Source organism: Eptesicus fuscus, chromosome 10 (genome assembly GCF_027574615.1).
Source record: "Eptesicus fuscus isolate TK198812 chromosome 10, DD_ASM_mEF_20220401, whole genome shotgun sequence".
Classification (NCBI taxonomy): Eukaryota; Metazoa; Chordata; class Mammalia; order Chiroptera; family Vespertilionidae; genus Eptesicus; species Eptesicus fuscus.
This window is the reverse complement of record NC_072482.1, coordinates 502,947-513,862: the sequence shown is the minus strand read 5'-3', so window position 1 is coordinate 513,862 and position 10,916 is coordinate 502,947. Positions and strand designations below refer to the sequence as shown.

The following is a 10,916-nucleotide window of genomic DNA, read 5'->3' as shown; positions in this document are numbered from 1 at the left end:
TTAAAAATTGTTTAAAGTAGTACATATATCTCCTTCCCCCCCACCCCATTGACCTTCCCCCAGCCTCCCCTATCCCCTGTCGCAGGCCCTCATCCCCCCCCCCCCCAGTGTCTTGTGTCCATTGGTGTGCTTATATGCATGCATACAGGTCCTTTGGTTGATCTCTTTCCCCCCCTCCCCAACAGTCCCCAGCCTTCCTGCTGTAATTTGACAGTCTGTTCAGTGCTTTACTGCCTCTGTATCTGTCTTTTTGTTCATCAGGTTATAATGTTCTTTATTTTCCATAAATTAGTGAGATCATGTGGTATTTTTCTTTCATTGCCTGGCTTATTTCACTAAACATAATGCTCTCCAGGTCCATCTATGCTGCTGCAAATGGTGAGAATTCCTTCTTTTTTATAGCAGAGAAGTATTCCATTGTGTAGACGTACCATAGTTTTCTAATCCACTTATCTGCTGATGGGCACTTAGGCTGTTTCCAAATCTTAGCTATGGTGAATTGTGCTGCTATGAACATAGGGGTGCATATATCCTTTCTGATTGGTGTTTCTAGTTTCTTGGGATATATTCCTAGAAGTGGGTCAAATGGGACTTCCATTTTTAGTTTTTTGAGGAAAAAACTAAAAATGGAAGTCCCATTTGACCCACTTCTGTTCCCATACTGTTCTCCACAGTGGCTGCACCAGACTGCATTCCCACCAGCAGTGCACGAGTGTTCTTTTTTCTCCGCATCCTCGCCAACGCTTGTCATTTGTTGATTTGTTGATGATTGCCATTCTGACAGGTGTGAGATGGTACCGCATTGTCGTTTTGATTTGCATCTCTCGGATAATTAGTGACTTTGAGCATGTTTTCATGTGTCTCTTGGCCTTCTATCTTCTTTCGAAAAGATTCTATTTAGGTCTGTTGCCCATTTTTTAATTGGATCATTTATCTTCCTTTTATTTAGTTGTATAAGTTGCCTGTAGATGTTGGAGATTAAACCTTTATCAGTGATAACATTTGCAAATATGTTCTCCCATACAGTGGGCTTTCTTGTTGTTTTGTTGATGGTTTCTTTTGCTGTAAAAAAGCTTTTTATTTTGATGTAGTCCCGTTTGTTTATTTTCTCTTTAGTTTCCATTGCCCTAGGAGCGGTATCGGTGAAGAAATTGCTTCGGCATATGTCTGAGATTTCTCTGCCTGTGGATTCCTCTAGTATTTTTATGGGTTCCCGTCTTATGTTTAAGTCCTGTATCCATTTTGAGTTTATTTTTGTGTATGGTGTAAGTTGGTGGTCTAGTTTCATTTTTTGCATGTATCTGTCCAATTTTCCCAACACCATTTATTGAAGAAACTGTCTTGACTCCATTGTATGTTCATGCCTCCTTTGTCAAATATTAATTGAGCAAAGTGGTTTGGGTCGATATCTGGGTTCTCTATTCTATTCCATTGGTCTATATGTCTGTTCTTGTGCCAGTACCATGCTGTTTTGAGAACAGTGGCTTTGTAATACAGCTTGAAATCTGGTATTGCGATCCCACCTACTATGTTCGTCTTTCTCAGGATTGCTGTGGCTATTCGGGGTCTTTTTTTATTCCAGATGAATTTTTGCAGAGTTCTTTCTAGGTCTGTGAAATATGCCGTTGGTATTTTAATGGGGAGTGCATTGAATCTATAGATTGCTTTGGATAGTGTGGACATTTTAATGATGTTGATTCTACCAATCCATGAACATGGTATGTTCTTCCATCTGTTTATGTCTTCCTCTCTCTCTTTTTTCAGTGTCCTGTAGTTTTACGTGTATAGGTCTTTTACCGCCTTAGTAAAGTTTATTCCTAGATATCTTAATTTTTTTGGTGTGATGGTAAATGGGATTGCTTTTTTAGTCTCTCTTTCTGTAAGTTCACTATTGGTGTATAGAAATGCCATAGATTTCTTGGCGTTAATTTTGTATCCTGCTACATTGTCGAATTCATTTATTAAGTCTAATAGTTTTTTGATGGAGTCTTTCGGGTTTTTTATGTACAATATCATGTCATCTGCAAATAAGGACAGCTTTACTTCTTCTTTTCCAATTTGGATGCCTTTTATTTCTTCTTCTTGTCTAATTGCAATGGCTAATACTTCCAGTACTATGTCGAACAGGATTGGTGAGAGTGGGCATCCCTGTCTTGTTCCTGTTCTTAGGGGAAATGATTTTAGTTTTTTCCCATTGAGTATGATGCTGGCTGTGGGTTTGTCATATATGGCTTTTATGATGTTGAGGTATGATCCTTCTATTCCCACCTTGCTGAGAGTTTTTATCAAGAAAAGGTGTTGGGCCAAAACCGGTTTGGCTCAGTGGATGGAGCATCGGCCTGCGGACTCAAGGGTCCCGGGTTCGATTCTGGTCAAGGGCATGTACCTTGGTTGCGGGGACATCCCCAGTAAGGAGTGTGCAAGAGGCAGCTGATCGATGTTTCTCTCTCATCGATGTTTCTAACTATCCCTCTCTCTTCCTCTCTGTAAAAAATCAATAAAAATATATTAAAAAAAAAAGAAAGAAAAGAAAAGGTGTTGGATTTTGTCAAAAGCTTTTTCTGCATCAATTGATATGACTGTGATTTTTATCTCTCAGTTTGTTTATGTGATGTATCACGTTTATTGATTTGCGGGTATTGTACCATCCTTGCATTCCTGGGATAAATCCTACTTGGTCATGGTGTATGATCTTTCTGATGTACTGCTGGATCCGATTTGCTAGAATTTTGTTGAGGATTTTGGCATCTATGTTCATGAGGGATATTGGCCTGTAATTCTCTTTCATTGTGTTATCTTTATCTGGTTTTGGTATTAGGGTGATGCTGGCTTCATAGGAGGAGCTTGGAAGTGTTCCTTCTTCTTGAATTTTTTGGAATAGTCTGAGGAGGATAGTTTTTAGTTCTTCCTTGAATGTTTGGTAAAACTCCCCTGTGAAGCCGTCTGGCTCTGGGCTTTTGTTTGCTGGAAGCTTTTTGATGACTGCTTCAATTTCTTCCATAGTTATTGGCCAATTGAGATGTTTAGATTCTTCCTGATTGAGTTTTGGAAGGTTGTATTTTTCTAGGAATATGTCCATTTCCTCCAGGTTGTCCAGTTTGTTGGAATAGAGTTGTTCATAGTATTTTTTAACAATCCTTTGTACTTCGGTGGGATCTGTTGTTATTTCTCCTCTTTCATTTCTGATTTTGTTTATTTGGGTCCTCTCTCTCTTTGCTTCTTGGTGAGCCTGGCTAGAGGTTCATCAATCTTGTTTATCCTTTCAAAGAACCAGCTATTGGTTTTGTTGATTTCTATGTATTGTTTTTCTGGTCTCTATGTCGTTTATCTCCACTCTGATCTTTATTATTTCCTTCCTTCTGCTTACCCTGGGCTTTTCTTGTTGCTCTCTTTCTAACTCTTTGAGTTGTAGGGTTAGGTAATTTATTACCATTATTTCTTATTTTTTGCAGTAAGCTTGTAGAGCTATGAACTTCCCTCTCAAGACTGCTTTTGCTGTGTCCCATAGATTTTGGATTATTTTGTTTTCATTGTCGTTTGTTGCCATGATGTTTTTTATTTCTTCTTTGATCTCTCTGGTAACCCAGTTATTGTTTAATCGCATGCTATTTAGTCTCCATGTGTTTGATTTTTTTGGATTGTTTTTATTGTAGTTGATTTCCAGTTTTATGCCACTGTGATCTGAGAAGATGCTTGATATGATTTCTATCTTCTTGAATTTAAAGAGACTTTGCCTGTGACACAATATATGGTCTATCTTTGAAAATGACCCATGTGCACTTGAGAAGAATGTATATTCTGGACTTTGGGGTGAAATGTTCTGAAGATGTCAATTAATTCCATCTGATCTAGTGAGTCATTTAAGATTGATATTTCTATGCTGATTTTTTTATTAGAGGATTTGTCCAATGGTGATAGTGGGGTATTAAAGTCTCCTACTATGATTGTATTGCTGTCAATCTCTCCCTTGATATCCTTCAGGGTTTGTGTTTTTTATGTATTTGGGTGCTCCTGTATTGGGTGTGTATATGTTTATCAGAGTAATTTCTTCTTGTAAGATTGCTCCCTTCAGTATTATGAAGTGGCCTTCCTTATTTCCTTTTATGTCCTTCACTTTGAGATCTAATTTGTCAGATATAAGTATTGCTACCTCAGCTTTTTTTTTTCATTTCCATTCGCCTGAATTTCTTGCATTGCTTGTTTGGTGGTAATAAATTCCCTTAGTCCTTTTTTGTCTGTGAAGCTCTTGATTTCACCTTCAATTTTGATTGATAGCCTTGCTGGGTACAGTATTCTTGGATTCAGACCCTTCCTTTGCATGACTTTGTATATTTCATTCCATTCCCTTCTGGCCTGATGTGTTTCTGTTGAGAAATCAGTCGCTGTTCTGATGAGGGATCCTTTGTAGGTAACTTTCTGTCTCTCTATGGCCGCTTTTAAGATTCTTACTTTGTCGTTGGTGTTTGCCAATTTAATTATAATGTGCTTAGTGTTGGTCTTTTGGGGTTCATTTTGCTTGGGACTCTGTGAACTTCTTGGATTCATGTGGGGGTTTTCTTCCCTATATCAGGGAAGTTTTCTGTCATTATTTCTTCAAACGGGTTTTCTATTCCTTGCTCAGTTTCCTTTCCTTCTGGAACCCCTATTATGTGGATGTTGTTTTGTTTCGTGTTGTCCCAAAGTTCCCTTAGGCTCTCCTCCTGCTTTTTAATTTATTTTTTTAGAAGCTGCTCTGCTTGGGTAGTTTTTCCTACCTTCTCTTCTAGCTCACTGATGCGGTCCTCTGCTTCTTCTAGTCTACTCTTGATGCTTTCTATTTTGTTCTTTATAGCAGCGATGTCATTTTTCATTTCTTCTTGGTTCTTCTTCATTTCCTCTTGGTTCTTACACATATTGTCGAATTTGTCTTCCATTCCTTTCATCCACCTTATGACCGTTTCTCTGAATTCTTTCTCTGACAGGTTACTTGCCTCCATTTTGTTTACTTCCTTTTCTGGTGATGCCTGCTTTTCTTTCATATGTGGGTTGTTTCTTTGTCTCCCCATGATTTCTCTTCTCCGGGTGTCTGGTTATGTAGTTCTCATTCTCCCGCCTTGATGTAAAGGCACAAAATACAACACAACAAGGTACAACGCACAAGGCACTGAACACAAATGTATTCACAATATTTATAACCCCAAATAAAGGTGACCACCAGAGAAAGGTGAATTAGAGGATAGGAAAGAAAGAAGAAGAGAAAGAAAGAAAAAAAAAAGGAGTGCAAAGTGAAATTGGGAAAAGGAAAAAAAAGTAAGAGAGAAAAGAAAGAGAATAAAAAAGAAGAGGGGAACACACTATATATATGGGGAGAAAACTCCAATAGAACAGCCACTAATCCCAACAAATGCCAGCAACAAATACCTGGAGATGAATGCAAACTACAAACAACAACTAATATCAAGTGAGGTGGGGGAAAACAGAAGCAAAAAAGAAAAAGCAAAGCAATCTCACAAACAAGATTAAAAAAATTGATATAATCAACAATCAAGCAAACAACAACAAAAGGACAGAAAGGAAAAAAAATTTTTTGGATAGTGAAGAAAGAGAAGAGAGAGGTGTGTATGGACTTGGAGCAGGGGATTGGAAATTAGATATATAAGTAGGGTGAAATTTTAACAGGAGGTAAAAGGAAGGCATAGGGAAAATCTAAAGCAAGAATATAGGGTAAGAGAAACAGGACAACAAAAGGGGAAAAGTGAGGAAGAGCGTGATGGCATAAAGGTAAAGTTGAGATAGAGTAAAATGATGCTAAAGGAAAGATGAAAATAGAATGTAGAACACTAGCTCTTCCGGGGATGGTGACTTCAGTTTAGGTATTCACCATGATCCAGCGTTTGACATACCGTCAGAGGCTGTCCTACAATACAGCCTCTAACAACACTAGACTGTCCCAAACCCCTGGTAATAGAATTGTTTACCTTTACACCAAGAAGGGTGGGAAAGCACCAAAATCTGCATGTGGTGTGTGCCCAGGCCGACTTCAAGGAGTTCGTGCTGTGAGACCTAAAGTTCTAATGAGGTTGTCTAAAATGAAAAAACGCATTAGCAGGGTCTATGGTGGATCCATGTGTGCTAAATGTGTCCGTGACAGGATCAAGCGAGCTTTCCTTATTGAGGAGCAGAAAATAGTTGTGAAAGTGTTGAAGGCACAAGCACAGAGTCAGAAAGCTAAATAAATTTTAAAATGAAGCTTTTTTGAGTAAAAAAAAAAAAAAGAAAGAAAAGAATGTAGAACACTAATCCCAAAGTAAAATAAAGAGAAAATAAAATGACACTTTATTTTTTTTTAATTTTTTAAATTACTTTATTGATTAAGGTATCACATATTTGTCATCAACCCCCCCATTCCCTTCCCAACCCCCCCCCCACACGCATGCCCCCCTCCCCCTGTTGTCCGTGATCACTGGTTAGGCTCATATGCAAGCACACAAGTCCTTTGGTTGATCTATCTCCCTTGTCCCCACCCTCCCCTACCTTCCCTCTAAGGTCTGACAGTCTGATCAATGCTATTCTTGTTCTTCAGTCTATGTTGTTCATCTTTTCCCCTAGATGAGTGAGCTCATGTGATACTAGGAGTACACTTATAGGAACTGAAAATGAGACAAGCAATAATGGTTATGCTGAGAGGCAAATGAATCAGTCTATAGTGAGTTTCTTTCTGGGCCAACAGTTCTTTTGAGTGCTGGTTTCTATGTCCAACAGTTGTTTATGTGTTCATAACAGCAATGATATTTCAGTTCTGGATGGTGGACAAATGGTGGTAATGCAGATCCGACCCTCTCTGGTTTGATCCTGGGCAATCTGCAGTGACGCACAGCTGCTGACTGCTAGTATGGCAAGGCATGGTCAGCGTCTTCCATCTCTGGACTGTTTCTCTTCTGACTTCATGGCTGGAGCACTCCTGTCAATTCCTCTCTGTTGCAGGAATCCACATGGTCTCGGAGTTGTTTTCTGAAAATATACAAACATATTCTCGACCAAAAGTTAATAAAGGAATATTTTCTATAAAATTGACTTGCGATCCTTTTTCATTTTTTTGCCCCAACGATTTTCCTTTGGCTTGTTTTGACACCATGTATGTTTTACCTGGGTGTCTTGCTGTTAGCATTACAAATGAAAGTTAATTTTCTAAAGTAAAAATTTCCTAGATGTAATTTATTTACAGGATATTTTTCCTTACATGATATTCTTCTACTATCCCCCTTTTTTTGGTTTAAATATTGGGAGGCTTTTGGAAATTTTATGCTGTAATCTTGATAGCTTTTAAATTTTACTTTTTTGCACTAAAACGTGACTGCTTTAGGTTCATTATATGTTACGCAATTTTACCATGAGATGAACTACCAATAAAAATTTTAGTTAACAATATACTGGGGAGGAACCAAGATGGCGGCATAGTTAAACAACTAATCTGCTGCCTCACACAACAATTTCAAAAATACAACTAAAAGACAAAAACGTCTACCACCCAGAACCACGGGAAAGCTGGCTGAGTGGGAGATTTACAACTAAGAAGAGAAAGAAGCACAATCGCTGAAAAGCTGAGGTACGGAGGCACGTGAATCGGGCCGGCGGCGGGCGGCTGGGTGCGCGGCTTTTCTTCAACCCGCAGGGAGACAAGCTCCCGATCACTCTGAAATCCAGTTTCTGGGGACACTCGGGGGTCCCAGGCACCTACAGGGAGAAGCTGGACTCTCGGCCATCGGGTCGGAAAGTGAGAGTGACTTTTGCAGTGGTGCGCCCAGCAATCATTGTTTACTGCGCTGGAGCGAGGGGCGCAGGGACTTGGAAACGTGGAAAGGCAGAGACGGCTGACGGCAGCCATTGCCGTTGGCCACGCCCCAGCCTAGTGACGCCCTGAGACCCCGCCCTGCCCTGAGGCCCCGCCCTGAGGCCCCGCCCTGAGGCCCCGCCCCGCACATTCTACAAACCCGCCCGGGCTCCACACAGTGGCTTTTGCATATAAATGGCCTGTTCTGGAGCAGCTTAACCAACTGCAGCTCCAGTCAGACTGCTCCAAAACCGCCCAAGCAAAGGAGGAGAAAACTAGCCCTTGCTGTAGCTCCTGCTGGGGGACACACAGTACACAAGGGTACACCAAGAGTGTCCACCTCAAGTAACTGGGAGGCTGACCCGTTGAACCAATAGGACACCTAGTACACAAAACTACCCTACCAACTTAGGGAAGCAGAGAATATGAGAAGGCAAGGAAACAGATCACAAACCAAAGAAATGGAGGAGAACAAGCGACTGGACATAGAGTTCAAAACCACGGTTATAAGGTTTTTCAAGAATTTCATGGAAAAGGCCGATAAATTCAATGAGGTCCAACTAGAAATTAAACATACACTGACTGAGATAAAAAATATTATACAGAGACCCAAAAGCAGACTAGAGGATTGCAAGAATCAACTCAAAGATTTGGAATACAAAGAGGCCAAGGACACTCTTCCAGAGAAGCATGAAGAGAAGAGAATTCAGAAAGTTGAAGATAGTGTAAGAAGCCTCTGGGACAACTTCAAGCGAACCAACATCAGAATTATGGGGGTGCCAGAAGAAGAGAGAGAGCAAGACACTGAAAACCTATTTGAAGAAATAATGAACGAAAACTTCCCCCACCTGATGAAAGAAATAGACTTACAAGTCCAGGAAGCACACAGAACCCCAAACAAAAGGAATCCAAAGAGGACCACACCAAGACACATCATAATTAAAATGCCAAGAGCAAAAGACAAAGAGAGAATCTTACAAGCAGCAAGAGAAAAACAGTTAGTTACCTACAAGGGAGCTCCCATACGATTATCAGCTAATTTCTCAACAGAAACCATGCAGGCCAGACGGGAGTGGCAAGAAATATTCAAAGTGATGAATAGCAGGAACCTACAACCAAGACTACTCTACCCAGCAAAGTTATCATTCAGAATTGAAGGGCAGATAAAGAGCTTCACAGATAAGAAAAAGCTAAAGGAGTTCATCACCACCAAACCAGCATTATATGAAATGCTGAAAGGTATTCTTTAAAAAGAGGAAAAAGAAGAAGAAAGATAAAAATTATGAACAACAGATACATATCTAACAACAAGTGAATCTAAAAGTCAAGTGAATTAAAAATCTGAGGAACAGAATAAACTGGTGAACTTAATAGAATCAGGCATAGAATGGGAGTGGATTGATAATTCTCAGGGGGAAAGGGGTGTCTGTGTGGGGAGTATGGGAAGAGACTGGACAAAAATCATACACCTATGGATAAGGACAGCGGCGGGGGGGAGGTAAGGGAAGAGGGGGGGGGGTAGGAACTGGGTGGTGGGGAGATATGTGGGGAAAAAGGAGAAACAATTGTAATCTGAACAATAAAGATTCATTAAAAATATATAAAAAAAAATTTTAGTTGACACTTTAGGAACAGCTTTTTTGTCCAGTACAATTGATTTTTCTAGAGTATTTGCTTATTTTTATTGGCCAATTTATTTTTATTTTTTATTTATTTATTTTTAATTTCTTTATTGATTAAGGTGTCACATATTTGTCCTCATCCCCCCATTCCCATCCCACACCCCTCCCCATGGATGCCCCAACCCCCTGTTGAACTTAACCGTTGGATAGGCTCATATGCATGCACACAAGTCCTTTGGTTGATCTCTCCCCCCTCCCCCCACCCTCCCCTATCCTCCCTCTGAGGCCCGATAGTCCGATCGATGCCTCCTTGTTTCTGGTTCTGTTCTTGTTCATCAGTCTATGTTGTTCATCATTTCCCCTAGATGAGCGAGATCATGTGTCACTAGAGATATACTTATAAGAACTGAATGTGAGACGAGCAATAATAGTTATGCTGACAGGCAAATGAATCAGTCTGTAGTGAGTTTCTTTCTGGACCAACAGTTCTTTAGAGACCCAATTTCAATGTCCACCAGTTCCTTATGTGTACATGTCAGCACTGACCCCGCAGCTCTGGATGGTAGACAAATGGTGGTAACGGAGGTCCAACTCCCTCTGGTTTGGTCTCGGCCGGACCCAGGGGCACGGCTTCACCCGGACTCAGGGGCACGTGGCCTCACCCAGACCCAGGGGCGCGTGGCCTCTCCCAGACCCAGGGGCGCGTGGCCTCACCCGGACCTAGGTGCGCGAGACCTCACCCGGATCCAGGGACACATGGCCTCACCCGGACCCGGGGGCCCGTGGCCTCTCCCAGACCCAGGGGCGCGTGGCCTCACCCGGAATGATTGGCCAATTTAAATTAGTCTGAAAACTTGACTACTATTTTACTGTCAAATTTAATACTCTAACAACCATCTTGTTTTACCATGTAATTATTAGTGGAGAGGATTATTTGCCTTCTTGAGTAGGCCCTGAGCATTCCTGGTGCTAGGCTGGATTTAGATATCATAGACCCCAGTTCCCCGGATCATGGGTGCAAGACATCTCCATCAAGTCTTGTTGCAGTGAGAGGGCATCTGCTGTCGGCCAAGTCTCAGTTACCTGGGTCCCGATTTGAGCTGGGCATGTGAAGCTGAGCAGCCATGGGGGCAGGAGATCTCCTTCAGCAGGGGTGAGGGTTCAGGCCCCTGCAAACTTGGGGGAGTGAAGGTCTGTGCCCCACCTCTGTTGACCCCCAAGTTCTCTCCTGATGGCCCCTATGCGACTGTGCCTGTCTTAGGTTGTTCCTCCCTGAGGAATCTTACCCGTCTCTGGCTAACCAGCCATCCTCCAGGGCCAAGCAGGGTGATGTGAGGTTTAGTTCTGTCTCCTTGGTCGCCTATGCCCCCATGGCCTCCATGCCCAGCACCTGCCTTGGGATCCCCTCGCCTGCTGGCAGGGTCCCAGCACTGATCACATATCTTGGGGAACCAAGGTTTCTTCTCCAAGGAGGCCCAGCTCAC

General features: G+C 41.6%; 1 protein-coding gene across 1 annotated transcript; it reads left to right on the top strand.

Moving 5' to 3' along the window:
• The first annotated feature begins 5,020 nt into the window (after positions 1 to 5,020).
• On the top strand, positions 5,021 to 6,243 carry LOC129150461 (60S ribosomal protein L34-like). Its single transcript, XM_054721987.1, has one exon. The coding sequence runs from the start codon at positions 5,862 to 5,864 to the stop codon at positions 6,213 to 6,215; it is 354 nt and encodes a 117-aa protein (XP_054577962.1). The 5' UTR covers positions 5,021 to 5,861; the 3' UTR covers positions 6,216 to 6,243.
• The last annotated feature ends 4,673 nt before the right edge of the window (positions 6,244 to 10,916 follow it).